The 19806-nt window shown below is 36.8% G+C and overlaps 2 protein-coding genes across 2 annotated transcripts; one reads left to right on the top strand and one right to left on the bottom strand.

Annotated features, from left to right (window-relative positions):
- Positions 6359 to 8451, bottom strand: LOC109947343 (protein FAR1-RELATED SEQUENCE 5-like). The gene is made up of 3 exons (XM_020557288.1): positions 8418 to 8451; positions 6523 to 7972; positions 6359 to 6429 (listed from the first exon to the last, which is right to left on the bottom strand). Exons 2-3 carry the CDS (start codon positions 7934 to 7936, stop codon positions 6359 to 6361), a joined length of 1485 nt encoding a protein of 494 aa, XP_020412877.1. The 5' UTR covers positions 7937 to 7972; positions 8418 to 8451.
- Positions 15239 to 17957, top strand: LOC18787934. Its single transcript, XM_020557287.1, has 5 exons — positions 15239 to 15608; positions 15860 to 16300; positions 16428 to 16577; positions 16672 to 16761; positions 17779 to 17957. The coding sequence occupies exons 1-5, from the start codon at positions 15239 to 15241 to the stop codon at positions 17955 to 17957; spliced, it is 1230 nt and encodes a 409-aa protein (XP_020412876.1).

Here is a 19806-nt window from a genome sequence, read left to right as displayed (position 1 = left end):
TTTTAGTACGAATTTACGGTTTTGATGCATTGTGGACTTGCTTCTCTTCACTTCTAGGTTGGCTGGCTACGTTATACCTATCTCAGTTTAAATGTTGTTCAAATGTTGGTATTTTGTCATAAACCGTTTTATATATAAATGTATAATATTTATTATATAGCGGAATGATTACTTACATCATAGACGGCTAGGAATGACATTTTACGGACACAGATATTTTGCTCACCGACCCCAATCTTCATATTTGGTAAACGAAAAGTCATGCATGGAGTAAATAGGTGTCTTTTCACCAGTGCTTGGGAATGACATTTTCCCACTTAGCATATCCGAAAGGATTTGGTTACACGTTTCTTAACCTAGGGGGTTGAACAGTGAATGACGTAGACTATTTTTTTGTGTGGAAGGAGTTCAATGGATGACTTGTATATTTCCATATTATGTTTCAAAACATCCCTTCAACCTAAAAAATAAAAAAATTAACAAATTGAAGAATAGAGAAACCGATGAGCACTACAAATGGCCTATTCGCACGGAAAATAAAATTGTTTTCAACAAGTTGGACTAAATATAATTAACAAATGGACAGCCTAAAAAGTAATATCATAATAATTATAATAATTGTGGATAAATAATAATAAAATACTAATGTAGCATAACCATTAAACAGGGAATGCAGTAGGAAGATGAAATCGCAATAAGTTCGTAGAAATTTTCGGATCGTTTTTCTAATTTTTGTGTATTTAGTTATGAATTTTCCAAGAAAAAAGGTAATAAAATAATAATTTATGGTAAAATGGGAGGATGTGGCCATGTTCGGCAACGTACACTTGTGCAAGTAGTCAAAAGTGACAGGCTGAGATCGCGCCAGGTGTCATATTCTTGTTAATTTTGGATTCTTTTGTTAAAAAATCTTTGAAACTAGGTAATAAATAGTAGGAAAATCGTAAAAATGGCCCAAAAATTACTCCGGCCTCCTTTTGACGTCCTAAAACTAGGAGAACCTATAAATCATTCGTCTCGCAATGAAATAATCCAAATTGTATTACATAACTCACTGTCCTCTTAACCCTAAGTATTGATGTTTGTTAACTTCAACTTGAATAACCTACTTCAACAAGCATCTCCCGTTAATGTTGGGAATTAATTTTACAAATGCGTAACAATGAATCGGAGAATTCAGCAACGGAGATGGAGTGTCAATGAGTTCGTAGCAATTTTCGGAAATAATTTTGAATTTTTCTGTATTTAGTTATGAATTTTCCAAGAAAAAAGGTAATAAAATAATCATTTAGGGTAAAATGGGAGGATGTGGCCATGTTGACTGACGTACACTTGTGCAAGTAGTGAAAAGTGACGGGCTGAGATCGCGCCAGGTGTCATATTCTTGTTAATTTTGGATTCTTTTGTTCAAAAATCTTTGAAACTAGGTAAAAAATAGTAGGAAAATCCTAAAAATGCCCCCAAAATTACTCCGGCCTACTTGTGACGTCATAAAACTAGGAGAACCTATAAATCATTCGTCTCGCAATGAAATAATCCAAATTGTGTTACATAACTCACTTTCCTCTTAACCCTAACTATTGATGTTTGTTAACTTCAACAAGCATCTCCCGTTAATGTTGGGAATTAATTTTACAAATGCGTAACAATGAATCGGAGAATTCAGCAACGGAGATGGAGTGTCAATGAGTTCGTAGCAATTTTTGGATAATTTTTTTATTTTGTGTGTAATTAGTTCTTATTTTTGTAAGGAAAAGTAATAAAATAATAATTTAGGATAAAATGGGAGGGTGTGGCCATGTTGACTGACGTACACTTGTGCAAGTAGTCATCAGTGACGGGCTGAGATCGCGCCAGGTGTCCTCTTGCTATTATTTTGGCTTTTTTAGTGCAACAATCTGTGGACATAGGTAATAAATTCTACGAAAATCCAAAAAATGCCCGGAAAATGAGAAAATGAAAATTATTTGTACATAACTCACTTTCCTCTTAACCCAAATTCACGTTAACACGTATATTTCGGATAATATTAGAAATATAATTTCTAATAATACAATATTTAGTTTCACTATATACAATAATATGTTTTGTTATAATAATGTACATAAATAATAATTGCACATGCTTTGAAGCCATCATTGCAACTACACCTAGAGCTTTGAAGATGTCAGTTCGTATTCAATAAGTTGTCCACATGCAACTGCACCTAGAGTTTTCAACACGTCAGAGGTATTCAATAAGTTGTCCACATGCAACTGCACCTAGAGTTATTAACACTTCACAGGTATTCAATAAGTTGTCCATATGACGCCGCATTGGGAATCAGTAATATATTTTCAATCATGTCAAATCACATAAATAATGCCATACTTTTTCTCAATAACCTCACACAAGTGAAGCAATTTTAAAACCCTTAGTGAATATTTGTCCTAGTCTATATGAGTGATTATATAATCAGTTGCATAATATTTTTTTCACAGTATATGTTAACTTTGAGAGGGATTCCATAAACATAAAATATAAAGAAAGCAAGAAATAGTAGGAAATGAACCAGTACAAAAACAATATATAAAGTGTACATAATAATTCCATAACCTTGTCACAAACGCACTCACAAAAGCTTTTCCATAAACCTTGTCCTAACATATAATAAATAAAGGCAACATTGCATATGATGCAACCATGTCCAAATCTGATAAGTGATCAAAAACAAATGGACATGGCAGCAACATATGACTGAAGTAGATGGGCTCTTTGCATCTTCTGTTTTCGTAATTAAAGACATCAAAATATTAAGGTTTAAATCTTCCATAGTAGTTAGCATCAAAATAGCTTTGAAGCAGAGTGTAACGAAAATTCCAATTCCACTTATTTGCCTCTGCTCCAACACGAGAACCAAAATGGTTACTTCCCTTGCTGAGTATATTTGGTGACGTCGGAAACGGTAATAGATGACCAATCAAACCCGGGTACGACGAGTTTTGCATAGGATCGGAAGTAGTCGAATCCAGCTTGCATCACACGCTTCTTTGACTCCACTGCATTAGATGAGTTCTTGTATTTTTGAACAGCTACACTCCGAAGTCGTTTGTGTCTACGCTTCATGCGCTGCAACTTCGCCCTATCCAGATTGGCCTGCCTTTTGTCATCTTCAATTTGGCCTTCCACAAATTCCAAACGTGCCCTTGCCCTTTGGATTTCATCACCAAGTTGAAGATGCCTGTCCTTCCAAAAAGCAACAACTCTTTCAGACTCAAAACTTCCAACAAAATGGTCATTCTGTCTAGCAATGTGACATTGCTTGTCTGGTGACTCACTTGCGTGTCGAAGCCGGTCTTTGTTTGGAGGGGTGTTTATTATGCTCACATCAAACTTGGTTGTGCTTATGCTCATTCTTTGGGGGGAATGAGTTTGTTTGCTTGAGAGAGTATCGGTAGATGGAGACAGATTCGGTGGAGGAGTGAGTTTTGTGTGGAAGGAGATTTTATATGAAAGGGGTGATAGTAATACCAAGAAAAGGGTTCCCGCCAAAAAATATTTGGTTGACAAAGTAGAAATTATTTTTTGGTCTGATACAATCTAAGTTTAATCCTAACTAGTTTGGTTGAGTTAACTTAGTAGATGTCACTTCCATTGACTTTCTTTCAACCACTATCAGTGGTGTAAGGAGAGTGTGAGGTTGACATGCTTGAAAAGCAAAAGCTGACACCTATTTTTAAAAAATTCCCGCCAAAAAGTACATATGTTGACTACACACAAGCTTTGGTATGTTGGTCTATAAACCTATGTTCCCTTTCTCAAACGAAATTGCATATGCAATCCTCATCCTCCCAAAACAAAGAGGATTATTCAAGCATGTCAACCTCTTCAGGCGCCAACAACACAATGGAACATGACAAATTGGAGTCGCAGGTTCTATTTCCACATTGTACTCGCCGACCCCTTCCTTTTTCAACATCATTTGGGAGTGAGGGGGACTCCGATGATCCATTAGAGGCAATACATGCAGTCAGTGGCAAGCTGGATTATAAATCCAGACTGATCAATTCATGGCACGAGAAATGTGTTGAAGACGAGGCAATTTTGGCTGATCTTAACATTAGGGTGAACAAAGCGTTATCCCAAAAGAACAAGTACTTGAAGCTGAGTCATAGCAGGAAGCTGAAAGCTGAGGAGTTGGATACAGTAATGAATGATGAAATGAAAGGTCGTTTGATGAACCATATGCGATGCGAACAGCACCATACTGAACTGGAGTTGGCATTCAATGAAGGATTTGACAAATTCCGAGCATTTGCGGCAACTACTCATACAAGTTATGATTGGAACTATGTGTCCCCTGATGCTGTGAGAGAGATACTAGACGATGGGGGTGACATGAATGAGCATAAGCACGTCAAAGCTGCTCGGAAGAAGCCGACCGATACGACTAAGTGATTGCGGCTACCGCTGTTCAGTTGGTTGAGGGTGACCGTGGTATTGCACATATACTCCCTTAATGTCATTATCTAACTTAAAATAACACAAATATCAGTTTCATTTGCTTGATATATAATTATTGGGACTATGTATTGCAAGTCATCATGTGTTATAATGTCTAACATTATATTTTGCAAATATGGAAATATTATTCAAGAAGCAGTCAATATCACAGAAAGCCGGGAATCAGTAAATGCTCATTATCATGTCCATTTACATTAAAGAGCTGGAGTACTAATGTGTTAAAAAAAAACTGACACGTGAGTCATAAGTAACATAACATGTGCTATACATTGTTTACTGAATGGTTTATGGTTTATTTGTATATAATAAAATTCCAAATATTGCTGAAGATTTATTTCGTGTATATCACTAGGGATATGAGTGGCCAAAAGCATGTGAGACCTGCTAAGAAGAAGCTGACGAGTACGACCCAGTGATTGTGGCTACCGTTGTTCAGTTGGTTGGGGAGATCGTGGTATTGCTATGAGGAAGCACATAATATGTTTTGCAATCAAATGTTCTTTTGTGTGTGGAATTATGAGTATTTATGTAAGTTAGTGTACCCTTTAATATTTTTCACCTAAGTATCGAAATGCAGTTTTTGAATGTTATGTTTTTTTTTTTACCCGCTGCTTTCTATTTGCTCTGTTCCAACAAAGTGCTTCAAGTATCCTTCACTTACAAAAGTGTACAAAATCGTGCCCCTAATAACCAGTCGGAAAAAGTGGCTACTGCTGGAAATTATTACTGGTAATGGAAACGACAGCTGGCTGCTGTAATTGCTGCATTACCGTGAGGATTTGAAAAATGAATCTCTGTTAAAACAAATTTCACCCTAAACTGCCCATTTTACATGGTAAAAGTCATTGCTTCTTCACATAACTACAAATTTCATACTTGATCAAATGTCTATGAAAATTTATAAATAGGGAGAAGACGTAAAATTAACATGTCTCCAAATTTCATGGAAGAATGAAACCAAGCAAATTTTCATTTCAATTACCAATGGACATAGTAAGAGCTCATCGGTGGACATGAACAAAAACACAATAACATTCAAAAACTGAATCTATAAAACTTCACTTCATCATTAATCTTCATAACAACCACATTTCGTCTAATACAAATATAAATCATTCAGTTGGTCCGTGCATCCTGTCAAAATCGTCGAATAATGGGTCACTACGATGTATTGGAGTTGATTCGTCATTGTTCGACGGTGATGTCCTGCATAAACATCAAACACAAGCACATAAAAATTTTACCTTTTCATATTTTAGATGTTATTACAAATAGTGTTAGCATCTTACGGTGTGTTCAAGGCTGGGCATTGTCTTCTATCATGACCAATGTGTCCACACTCCCGACAGTGTCTAATCCCTCGCTTCATTGCCTTTTCCTTTGCTCCCGTTACTCCTTTCGACCTTCCTTTGCACCTCACTCTCTTAGGGTCTTTCATATATTGTGTTTGAGAGCTGGACCCTCCAACTTCGTTATTACTTGGTCCATCCTTCAGCAACTTCAACTTCACCTGCAAACTTTTTAGAGTCTCTGACAGTAGCTCACATCCTTCTTCACTCAATAATGCATCCTCAACCACATCTGAAGCAAGTCGAGACATTGTACTCCGCTTTATTAGAAGGCCAGGATCTGCACAGTCTTTAATTTCGTTGCCATTTGCATCTGACACCAATCCACATTTCGCAGTTTTCTTCCACCTCTTCAAAATATATTTATCGGGCATATATTCAATCTGGTCCCTTCTGAACAATGCTAGGATGTGCTTGCAAATAATTCCAACAAATTCAAATCTTTTGCAGCTACACGATGCGTGGTCAGAATCTTTGACATATACGACTTCTGCCACTCTTGTTTCTCAATTTTTCCTTTCGCTCACGTTGAACACAACTTTACAAGCATCCTCTGTTTTGAGCTCTAGGAAACATGCTGTACTTTGTATTAGTTCTTGCTCAAACTTTTGAAACATTGTCCTTGTGTACAAGGTAGCCATTTGTTTGTTCATTGGCATCGGTAGAAGACATTGAGCCACTTCAAATGCATCTACGTGATCAGCAACTAACTCTTTTTCACGTTGATGAGAAAGTGCCCTCTCAAATCGTATTATGAAATCCATCAACGAATTTCTCCTCGATATGTATTGCTTGAAAAAACCATGAGAACATTCCGCTCTTTGGCTGCTTGACATTCCAGCGGCAAAAAATTGTCGTGCGTAGGCTGGAACCCAAGATTCCCTTAAATCAAACATTGAACTTAGCCATGGATGGTCAGTCAAACCAGCCTTTGTAACCACAATATTCCATTTTGCATCAAACTCATCCTTATTGTCAGTATCCCATATGGCTTTCTGAAATTCAGGCCAATACTCCTTATAAGCGTCACGTGGTAACTTAACAGAGAACTTTGATGTGATGTGCCATATGCAAAGTCGATGAAATGTACTCGGGAAGGCTATTGAAATCGCTATGGCCATTGCCGCATCTTGATCTGTAATGATCGTTTTAGGTTCCCCACCTGGCATGGCTTTCTTAAACTCCTCAAACATCCAAACAAACGACTCAGTCGTTTCCTTGCTCAAAAATGCGCATGCTAACACAATTGTCTGACCATGGTTATTAACTCCCAACATTGGTGCAAATGTCAAGTCGTATCGATTCGTGTTGAATGTGGTATCGAATACAACAACATCTCCATAAAACCCATACGCCCGTCTAGAAGTTGCATCTGCCCAAAAACATCGACTAAACCTGTCATGCCCATCTCCCTCAATCTTGAAATAAAAAGCCTCATTTTTTTTCTGTTCAGCCATAAAATACTCGGTCACTAGTTCAACATCGTGGTTCCTCAGCTTCCCATTCACACTACATTCAAGATTGTAGATATCTTTTTTGATAAAACCGATTTTATCCATTCCTCCGGATTGCACCTCGAAAATACTTACCTTCTGATGAATGGGAATATTAACTGAACCCAACTGTTTTGTGAGTACTTTTGTAGAATCTGAAATATGACGGTGTGATCTCAATAAATGCATTCTTTCTGAGGGTGTCATCTTATGATTGTGTCCCTCTGCAAAAAGAGAAATGGTATACTTCTTGCTCCCATTTGTCTTCACAACCACAATCTTTGCTTTGCAATTGCATCTACTTATTCCCCGTTGTCTTTTTCTCTCCCGAGTTTCATCCTTCCTGTATGCACCTTGTTTGCAACATACAAATTCTTTCCTCAAAATCTCTTTCTTATTTTTCCCCCAAAAGCTAGAATGAAGTCGAATACCAAAGCCAGCCAAGAATGCATATCTATTATAGAAATTGTAAACGAGGTCAAGCGAGTCAAACTTCATCCCAACTGCTGGTGTTTCCTCATTTCTTACTTCAGGAATATAAACCCTCCCATTAGCTGTTGCACATTCATCACTCTCTGAGCCCCCAGACATTTTATCTACGTATATTATTGATCCACTTCTATATTACTGCATAGCAATTATTCATTCATTAATCAGTCATTACTGCATCACAACATTGCCCAAATTGACACAAAATACGCATAGCCTAACTTCCGATTACACAAAACACAAGCAAAATTTCATAAAAGTTACGTCATCTCTTGTGAAATAATCTGGTCAAAATAACATTAGAACCAACATGTTCAACTAAGAACACAAATGTAATTCAAACCACCAATTACAGAACTTCACCCAATATCCTCTCCAACTGCTTACTCCTAATGTCATTAAGCCTAAGTTTAGGTTCTTTTACCTACATTTCATAATTTTCCACCCCGACCAACAACAATGAACTAAGTATATTGAATATTCACAAGGAAATGACACATTATTGATGCCACAAATGACGAATTTCCCACCCTCACAAAAAATAAACCTAACCCAATAAAATCAATCCAGCAAGTGAACTTACCTCTCAAAATCAATCGGGAGCTCTGAAGTCAGTCAGCTTAAAAGAATGTGGTGGACATTAGAGAAGACTCTTTGGTATTTGAGACTCCATCTCTACCAAAATCGAGGAACAACTGCTGCTGCGGCTTCTAGCTACAAAAACAGATATGCTACTTTGCTTTCATCTGGAATCTTGTCAGCTGAATGAAAAAGAGAAGGGGTTTTCACTTGAGCCATAGAATCAAAACAGGGCAACAGCTAGGTAAGAGCCATTCTTCGTAATACCCAGGATACCATAGATCGCAGGCCTCCCAACGAGCTAATGACAGTGGAGTGACTATAAGGTTTGGGAGATTTGGATCCTTCTAATTGTGGGTTTGCTTTACATTCAAAAAGAAAGGATTGTGTTCTTCAGTTTTTCACAGAGAGGGAAAGAGGGGAACAACTGAAGTTGAGTTTCTAACGGGTTAGATTTCAACCCGATTCTACATGCACCCTCTTTTAAAAACTCACCGTTGGATGAAATCCAATGGCTCTTACATACCCCTCAAAAACACCCCTTATAACTTCCCACTCACTATAGAAGCTCCCTTAATTTTATGCTTTTTGTATTATCCGGCTAAATAGCTAGTTAAGCCCAAGGTTCAAGAGAAGGGTCAAATGGCCCATGGCCCAATAGTGTTCGGCCATTTCCTTTTCGATTTCTAGAGAAGCATGGTTCCAAGTCCATCCAAAGCTAAAGAAGACCCAGAATGTATGTTTCCAAGGTCTAGACCAGATCCACACCTACAAGTCCAAAGTTGACGCCAATAGCTACTACTTGCCAAGAATGGAACATATCCAAAGATGCCCAACAGCCATCTTTTTTACCATTAAATATTATATAGTTTTATATAATATTCAAAATTCAAATTATTTTTGAAGCCCAATTGACTTCCACTTGGCCCACTTCCATTTACTAAGTGTGGGACTTCCACATTTTCTACTTTCTACCAATGCGGGACAAATATTCTTGAATTTCATTCAAACTTCCAACAAACAAGAAGACTAAAATTGATAAAACTGAAATGATATATAAGAATCAAAGTGAAAAACCAGCCATACTGCAAACACTAAAAAAGTCATTTGGCCCAACGTATACGTAAGGTATTGTGTATTGGCGGTCCTACTAAATATTCATCTCTCTCTCAGATTTGATTCAAACACCCCATGAAAGAAAATCAATGAAAAGGAGAAAGAATAGATTCAATTCCTTGTTATCCATCTAACTGCCACTGAGAATACTATTGACCGTATGGATTCTTTGAAAATGCATGTATCATAAATAATGACGGTGCATTATTGTTCTCACTTGATGATCAGTGAGAATATTGTTGATCTGATTGAACATCCAATGGCCAGTATTTTAATGCATTGGCGAAATTGTGTAACATTAATAATGCGTGGCATCAAAAACTACAACCTCCCAATTTGAGCTAGTTTTATATTTTATAATTTTTAATCACCCAATTTGAGCTAGTTGAGCAACCGTATATAGGAATTCAGTACTTCGAGAAGATATTTATTCCTGAATAACACTTCTGAAGTGGGGTAAGTTGAAGAATTAAACGAACTGTTTCAAAATCATACAATATTTGTAATAACCAGTTCAAAATCATATGTATTTCATGTTCAGTTCTATTCGCATGGTACTCAACATCGCTAATATGGAAAACTTTGTTCAGTTCTTTTCTTTTATGAATATATATGTACCTATATTAATTAGATCATGTCGAATTTTGTGCTACTTTTTTTTTAAGGAATATATATGTGCCTCTATTAATTAGATGTAATAAGAGTGACGTCCCATGTCGAATGATGGAAGTTTAGCTAAAGAGGTGGAACATATCCTACTACGTAAATTTCTCAACTCATTACCAATTGATTTTGGAATGAATATCACATTCTAATAGAAATAATATGTTTTTGCGATAATTTATTCTAGTACATTTCACCCCAAATTTTAGTATGAGTTAATGTTGATATTTTGTAGTTTCGGACCCTTTATATCTCCACTTGTATGTACAAAATTTGGCATATTGCCGTGTAAAATACGTATCTACATAAATGCATTTCTGCACAAATGATTCTCAAAGGGAATCAACTATTAATAAAATATTTCAATATGGATTCCCTTCCTGATAAAAGCAAAGACATGCATAAAAGGATGAATTTAATAAATTTGTGGAGAATATATGACGCGTCCAAATAATGGATGCTTTCTGGCCCTATAATTAAGTGTGTGCATGCTCTGGTTTTTCCCCAATACAACAACATACTAAAAGATAGCAAGTACTTCTGCATAGATATTGAAGAGAAGGGAGAGGCATGTCAAGGTCATCAAGTCTCATCACTTTGCAGAGCTCAGAAGCAGCGCCACCACGTCTTGTTCGTGTGGAGCGCAGGCCAAGCTTTGGAAAAAGATTGGAAACCATCGAGGAAGAGGCGGATCAGGGAAGTCACGGTCGCAATTGCAGCGAGAAACAACCGGCATTTGGATCGGGAAGTAAGGCTGAATTTCCGAAACAAAGTCCGGCTCTGGTGGCTCGCTGAACAAGTAATAATACTGTGCAAATAATGCATCAAAAGTATTAAAGTAGTTCAACGTGTATAAATACGAAAATGCTAATGTCAAAGCTAAAATTGTTGCCTTTAGAGAGTTACATGCTTACGAGAGGTGATTGTATATTGCTCTAGAAGCAAATGTTTAGCTCTGGAAATAATATATGCCAAATTTTATTAAAGTTCTACATTGATTGCATACAAGGACGGAGCCTGAAATTTTTTCACATGATCAGGCTATAATTTTTTTCTTCTTTCTAAAAGCCGTTGGAGGAAGGAGGTCAGAGTGTTTTTGTTGACCTACTGCTTAAGCCAACTGACTTGGATCATCCTCATTACATCCTGATCTAACGAAAAGTTCACATGGGCCAGCTTTTAAACCAATTAAAATATAAGTGTTACCTTCCCTTTCTTATTCAATTTCTGACCACAAAAATATAGCTTTGATCAATTTTGGGTATGTACATCCACGTACTTGATAGATTAGTTTCCAACGTCTTTTCTCTCATTGTCAGAGAAAAAAGGACCATCAAATCGATTAGGAAGTTTCTGAACAAAAATCCAAGTTCAAGGTGTTGATGATGTTGGATATTTTCAGTATAGTTTATGGTTGCGATATATAGGATGAAAGTTTGCTTCAAGTCATGTATACAGATAGCGATACAATGAAAGGTAAAAACAAACCCAAAAACACAAAGACAAGATACCAAAAGACACAACCCAAAGCTTCAATTTACAAATCTAATTTTTAATTATTTTTAGAAGTACGTCTTTCAAGATCCTCTAAAATTCTAATTGACTACACCGTCTTAGACTAACACCACACCAGCGTTCCCAGAACTCAATCATTTCTTTGATCTTTCTTTTATTGCAGGTTATTCAAGTATAGTTTGTGGAAAAATCCCAACATGTTGCCCCTTGATGAATAAGAACACTAAAACATAACACTTTATGAGGGGGGAGGTGGCCACTCCTCCTCTTAGCCTCTGCCCTTCTTCTCCCTTCTTCTCCCCTTCCTCTCTCCATATCTACTTGGATCTGGGGTTTTAGCCTAGATATGTTTGGATCTAGGTCTATTTGTGTGTTTGTTTTGTTTGGTTATTTTTGCAGTGTTCTTGGACCAATTTGCCGATTAATATAGAGTTAGTGGACCATTTGAACGAATAATTTAATTAAAGGACAAAAATGCAACTCAGGTATAAGTTTGAGGACTATATGAGTAAATAATCTTTTTTTTGGTAGTGATCGTTATATATATCTTACAAGTTTATTACTTCAACATATCACTTGTGATATTGTTTTAACTTTTATCATCACAAAAGAGATCAAAGATATATACTGGATCTACAAAATATAAGGGATGATCAAAGATATATACTTGATCTAAAAAATATAAGTGCTTCTTCAATCGTGTACGTATAACTAAGGGTCCGAAGATCCTCATTATTGTTGATGCCTTTTTGAGTATCTCTGCTCCTTCTTGAGAATGGAGCAGGAAAAGAGAGGAGGCTGAGTCAACACCAATGCCTTGATTGGGTCTCTGGCTCGTGAGAGGATTGTTCAATTTTGAACAAAATTGAAAGTTGAATCATGCTGAAAATGGCAGGAGAGCACGAGCCTAGCCCTGGCAACTTGCTTTTTCTAGCCTAATTTGTAGTTTGTGTAGGCATGTCACTATTAGGGATGAGACCAGCCTAATAGATGTGGTATATGTGACGTAGAATCTTTTATTCGATAGATTTGCGATTGTTCTGGACCTCTGATGAAAGCCATTGTGCTCAAAGGGTGGTACTGACTCGGATGCCTCAATTAAGAGGACTTCAATATTCTTTCAATTGTGCGTCTATAGTTTGGAAGGTACAAACGATGCCTAGCCAGACAGAAAAACCAATGTTGTGGTCAATGTTTCCTTGATTGGGTTCAAAAACCTAATTCGGGCCTAATATAACCCTGGAGTAGGTTAAGACTTAGTTAATTCGGGCTCAATAGTATGATTCGGGCCTAAATAAACCCTTGTTTTCTAGCAAAGAAAACCCTTGTTTTGGGCATGTTCAACAATGAATAGTTATATTATTCTGAAAGGTAAAGATTCAAATATAAAGTGCGGGAAAGTAAAGTACTGGAAAGTAAAGTGCGAGAAAGATAAATGGCAGGAATGTAATGTACGAGTAAAGGAAATTGTAGAGGAAATAAAGTTCCAGAAACTGAAGATTTCTCTATCCATCCCATGCATGATAACAAGTTAAGACAAAAGCTAAAGATTTCTCCATTTAGATGTTTTGAAGAACAACTTACAATAATGAAGAGATTGGAGATTTCTCTATCCAATCCATACAAGTTTTAGCTGTTTAGAAGGAAGCTAGCCTAATTATTTAACAAAGATCATACCAAGAAGATGGCAGTAAAAGATAAGTGCATGAGTTGTCAACTAGTTATCTGGGTAGCAGGTTGGCTGTTTGAAAAGCTTGAAGTTTGTTTAAGTGTTTAAGAGACGTTGCGTCTGATTTTGGAGAGAGAGTCCTTGAGTGTTGCTGTTGAGCCTCTATATTTCGAGGCAAAAAATTCCAATGATGACGGTGATGGGTGGAGGATAAAACTTGAGTGTTGTCCCATGTCTGCTGCAGACATGCCCTCGTGAGTTGATCCACAAGCAGGAGAAAAAGTATCTTAGATGAAAATACTAGTTTCAAGGGATGTTCCTTTGATTTGCTATCCTTTTGGAGCTGGAAAATCAGTCATAAGACAGCTCCTCTTGGTTTTGGTGTCAATCAACCAGCTTGCTTCTTTGTTGAGAGAGATTGCAGTCAAGTCGCTCTTAATGGTGAAAACCCATTTTCAACAGGTCACGTGAGTCAACTTAGTAACGGCTACCCATTTTTTGACTTTAGTGTTATGGGCCTTTGAGTGAATTTAAACCACATAATGGCCCAAAAACAAAAACCAAAGCCCTTTTTGTTGGTTTTGAAAAAATGAAAGTGGGCTTGGATTCAATGTAATTTTAATATTTAAAAAAATAAATAAACTTCGGTCCATTTTTCAAATATGATACAAACAATTATATAATAATCCAATTGCTCGAACTATATAGTTTCTTAAAAATTGGAACAAAAAAGTACCATCAATTTATCTTTTTCTCAAGAACTTAAGTTTCTTTATCGTAATTATATAATTAAATTACATTCATTTGTGGACGGACATAGCTCTCTTCATATGCTTCTAACAGTTGACTTTCGATAGCTAAAGCTCTAATTATTATGACGAGCTTTCACTATATGTTCCCAAAAGCTTGATCTTGTCAACAAAGTATTTCAAATTCTATTACATGTACTCGAACACATTAAAAAAGTACTTGGCATTGATAGTTGGAAGCAGTATTTTTAAACTCAAATGTAAAAGTTGTACTATTAAAGATATTAAAGCTAGAAGGCAGAGAAGCAACAACAAAAGTTTTTGAAAAAAAAAAGAAAAAGAAAAAAAGAGTCCTTAAATAATCTCTCCCTGTAATTTCCTGTCTACCACTGCTGAGCTATCCTGAAATCTTGAAATTGGTGACACAAAACTAGAAAGCTTCCATATCAGTTGCAAGTAAGATTACCAATTCATGAATTTAATTTGCCTTCATTTCAATTACTGAAATTTTTTGTTTACGTAGATATAGCTAATTGACAACCCAAACTTAAACTTGGTATGGAAGGCCATAAATGTAGGGTTTCCGTGAGTTTGTGTATGAGTTTGTACTATATTCAAAAATCGAGTATATGGATTTGAAATGAACATTTTAATTGCGAGTGGTTGAAGTAGTCAACACTTTATTGTTTTATTTATTTTTTATTTATAACAGTATAGCAACTGGAGTCCGTTTGCGAATTTTAAATATTTATAGTACGTATTTGAAATTGTATGTGCAACTGGCAAGTTGCAACTGCAGTATGAATTTTCTTATTTGGCTGCTAAGCCTTTCTTTAATTGCTAATTGTCAATGAAGATAAATTGATAAATTAAGAACATAAAAATACTAATTAAAGTATTTGTTTGAGTTATATGTGCACATCGCCAACTGCGTCACTAATGCAAATGGTATATTACATAACTAGAACTCTGTTACCCTCCCCACTACTTGAACAATTCACTCTTTACTCTACTGTGTAGCAAATAAAACACAAATAGCAAAGCATCCTCGGCCATATATAGCAGCAGTCTCTCTATTTGCTCATGCATGTGTGATAGCTTGACTGAGTAAGAATGGCAACAAGTGCCGTCTCCGCAGGTACAATTGTCTTGGAAGTCCTTAACAACCGTAACTACGTGGATTGGAGTGTTTATCTTAGAAATTACTTGTTGGCTCAAGACCTTTGGGATGCAGTGAAGGCTACAGATGAACCTCCTGAAGATGAAGAAAAAGAAGCTGATGGTCCGTTCAAGGCTTGGAGGAAGAAGAATGCCATGGCTTTACATACAATCCAAATTTCGTGCGGGCCGGAAGCTTTTGCGCTTATTAGGGACAGCAATTCAGCCAAATTTGCTTGGGATGCTTTGGCAGCAAACTTCAAGACACAAGCATTACTTCCAAGTGATTTGCCTGTTGAATCTGCAACCTCATCAAACAACCCAGGTATATACTTGGTTCTCTTTCTGCACGAATAAATATGTGAAGAAGAACTTTGTTTTTTACATATACATGCTTTTGTCCACTCCATATATAATTCCTTTACGCGTTCTAGCAACATATTCTGGATCTGACACCAAAAAAAAACAGAAAAGCTGCATACATATATCATGCATGGGTACAATTCATGCAAACAATAGAAATAACTGGATTATGTTATTTATCAGAAATAACTAATTAACCAAAACTCATCGCAGGATATGACGAGAGTGTGTGTGACTTCCGTCAGTATCAGCCGTTCTTCAAGGCTGTCAGGAGTGGGGATTGGAATAAAGCAAAGGAGCTTCTTACCCTACATCCCAATGCAGCAAGAGCAAAAATTCCGTACTCAAACAAGACAGCTCTTTACATAGCAACAGAATTAGAACACGAGCATATTGTGGAAGAGTTGGTGCAATTGATGCTAGAGGAAGACTTGGAAATAAAATCTTCTGGTTGGACAGCTCTTGCTGTTGCTGCAGATAGAGGAAATATCAAAATAGTTGAATGCATGGTTAGAAAGAGCAAGAAAATACTTAGCATTGCCACTGAGAACAACAATATGACTCCAATTCTCTTGGCCTGTATCAGTGAGCATTGGGATGTTGTCCGTTATCTATACTCCGTCACTCCACTCGAAGATCTAATGCCTGATAAAGGTCCCTATGGCGCTGGACTTGTTTGCCATTCTATCGGTGTCAAAAAATTTGGTATAAGCTTTTACTTATAACAACGAATTTAATTAATCTTTTTATTGAATTATAAAATTTCTTTTCTCTACTACAGATATTGCACAGGAATTAATTAATCGTTGCCCAAAATTGGTCCTTACGAAAGATCCCTTTGGGATATCCCCGATGCATGCATTGGCATTTTTGCCTTCTATATTCCCAAGTGGAACACGGCTCAAATTTTGGCAACAATGGATCTATAATTGTTAGTATATACTGTTTTCTCAAATTTTGACAACGGATATATAATTGTTAGTAGTACTTCTAAAGTATTAATTATGGTTTTCTTTTCTTGGAAGGTATACACATAGAACCTACTCATGCCATGAGTGACATTCATGTAAGTGTTGAAAATGAAGAAGGCAATCGAATGGATATCACTTGGTCAGGTATGCTGCGACTCAAACGTTATTGGACTCTTCTCATTTACTAATACATCCAATTTTATTTTTTTTTAAATCATTTTTCAATTAAGAATAGTGGTTAATAACTAGTATTCAAGAGCAAATGTGAATAGATCATTGCATAGTTTCGAGGAGAAAACAATCCAAGGAAACAATTTTGCAATAAAATTGTGTAGAGACTAGAATTAAGGCAACTAGGTGTGTATAGTGTCGTATAGAAGCCTCAAGAGCTTGTTATTGATGGACTATACGATGAGCACTCACAAACCATAAGAAGAATCAAACGCACACACCAAAAAGATAAAAGTCCTTTGCATAATCTGAATCCACATAACTCGACACACATGCCTTTCTTTGTTGTCTTTCAAACAAAATCTCAAATTTCTTGGTGCCCTTCAAATACCAGAGAATCCACTTCATTGTATTCCAATGTTGTTTATTTGGATTCGCCATGTATATTGACACTAAACTAACTTCTTCGGCCAAGTCAGGACGAGTTCAAACCATAGCATACATAAGACACCCTAATGCTCTTGCATATGGAATTTTACTCATCTCATCCTTCTCTTCATTGGTAGAAAGGCACAGTTGTGCCCTCAATTTAAAGTGCTTCATCAAAGGAGTAGACACAGTCTTAGAATCCAACATATTGGATTTTGCAATTACTTTAAATATGTGCTTACCTTGTGACACCCACAATCTTCCTGTTTCTCTATCTCTCCATATATACATACATAGGATCTTCTGTGCATACCAAGATCCTTCATGCCAAATTCCCTTCCAAGCATCGTATTCAAATCTTGAATTCTTGACACACGATAAGGATATCATCTACATAAAGTAGCAACAAGATGATCTCCCCATCTTTGAGTACATAAGTGTACACACAACAATCTGATTCACATATTCCATGCCCAATTTTCAGCTTGTAGGAATCAAAGCGCTTGTACCACTACCTTGGAGATTGATTCAGACGATAACTTTTTTAATCTTTTGGTTTAGGAACCAACTCCCACACAGAGTTCTTGTGTAGAGATTTCATCTCTTCCATCATAGCACCCATCCAACTTTCCCCCTCCTTGCCCTCAATTGATTCTTGGAAGTGGTTGGATATTCTTCACTTATGTTTAAGGCATAGTGGACTGCATCCTTTTCCCTTCCAAATGGTTGAGGAGGTTTAATGGTTCTCTTGGGCCTCGATTGTGCTATAGATGTCGGCTCTCCAACTCAGTGTTAGACTCCACCTCCTTTTGAACATCTTCAGTTGGCTGCTCTTGTGAAGTTTCTTTCATCACTCCCTCAGTGGTACTTTGATGATTCTCTTTCTTTCCAACAATATTCTCACTCGCCTAAGACTTCTTGATAGTATTCATAGGCATTGTCTTCTCATCAAACAGTACATCCGTACAGAGTTTTTTCTTCATGTTCACCGGATCCCAAATATTGTACCCCTTAACACCTCTCTGAAAGTCGAGGAGTATGCATTCAAGAGGCTTAGGCTTCAACTTGGACGCCTCATCAGTAGGAATAACAGCATATGCACTTCATCCAAATACTCGTAAATTAGAATAATCAATTGAATAATTAGACCATAACCAAATATGAAGTGTAGTTAACCGCCTATGGTCAAAATAACTCGAGCAACCCTGTATGAATCCTCATATACCTCTTATGCTACATGAGAAACCTATTCATCCTCTCTCCAATTCCATTATATTAGGGAGTCTTCTTGACAGTAAAGTGCCTTTTGATACCCTCACTCTTGCAAAACTAAGGAACTTGTTATGTTTATATTCATCTCCATTATCACTCCTTAGCCTCCGCCTTCCACTTTACAAATTTAGTGAAGATCTCAAATTTCTCCTTTTTGAAGTAGACCCAAACCTTTTGAAAGAAATCGTCCATGAATTTGACGAAATAGCGAGCTCCATCCTTGAATTTAACCGGTGATGGCCTTTATACATCTGAGTGAATATAATTTAGCACACGTGTTCTTATTCTTTTTTTTTTTTTTTATATTTTGGCCGCTTGAATACCAACCTTTACTGCTTTCCCATGGTACAATACTTGCAGAAGTCAAGTGTCCTTGCCTCAAATGCCAACGTTGGGTGTCATCTTCTGAGTCCTTATTGGTAGTTATAGATGCTCCACCTGTTGCTATTGTACCACAAAGTCTATATAGTCTATATAGGCAATTAGGTTGAATCTCTCCATTCATCATCATAAGTCAACCCTTTGAAACTATGAGTTTCCCTCTCATGGCTTTGTAAATGTACCAATTCTTATCAAAAGTACCAATGAAAATTAGCTTCTTGCGCAAACTTGGAATATATCTTACCATCCCCAATGTCCTAACAATGCCATCATACATCTTTACCTTGACTGTACAAGTGCCCTCAACTTAACGAATCAAGCCACCCCCATCACAACTTCGTCGTCTTCTTCTTTCTCATATGTATTCGACCACACCATGTTTGAACACATACAGTATGAGCACATGTAATCCAAATTCAGAATCTTAAAAAAGAAATAGGAAGTAAATCATAATGAGCTTCGCTATCAACATATAAAAGCTCATTGTCACTTTCTGTAGTGACCCCAACTGTGTCCGCTATCTTCTTCACTTTGACCAACACTCAAAACAACCATCTTTGGCTTTGGATTTTGATATTCCCCTATTGCCCTTGTTGCCATTACGGTTGTTTGAACAGCCCTTCTCTTCGGTCTTCGCAACTAGAACTTCACCTTGAAAGCTCTGGCTAACATGTTGAGACATCCAATGGTGGTTGAGAATGCCTTGTACCACCTCCTCAAACTTGAGAGTACTCTTGCAGAACATAAGCATTGTTCGAAAGTGTCTATATGATGGAGATAAGGATGTCAGCAACATAAGCCTTATCCTCCGTACTCTATATAACTTTAATCCTCTGCGAGGCCATAATACACATATTAAAGGTACTAAGATGCTTCATAAGATTTCCTCTATTCGAATATTTAGGAGTTCTTGCTTCAAGAAGAGTGTGTTTGATA

This window comes from Prunus persica, chromosome G2 (assembly GCF_000346465.2).
Source record: "Prunus persica cultivar Lovell chromosome G2, Prunus_persica_NCBIv2, whole genome shotgun sequence".
Lineage (NCBI taxonomy): Eukaryota > Viridiplantae > Streptophyta > Magnoliopsida > Rosales > Rosaceae > Prunus > Prunus persica.
This window is presented reverse-complemented; position numbering and strand designations above follow the sequence as displayed.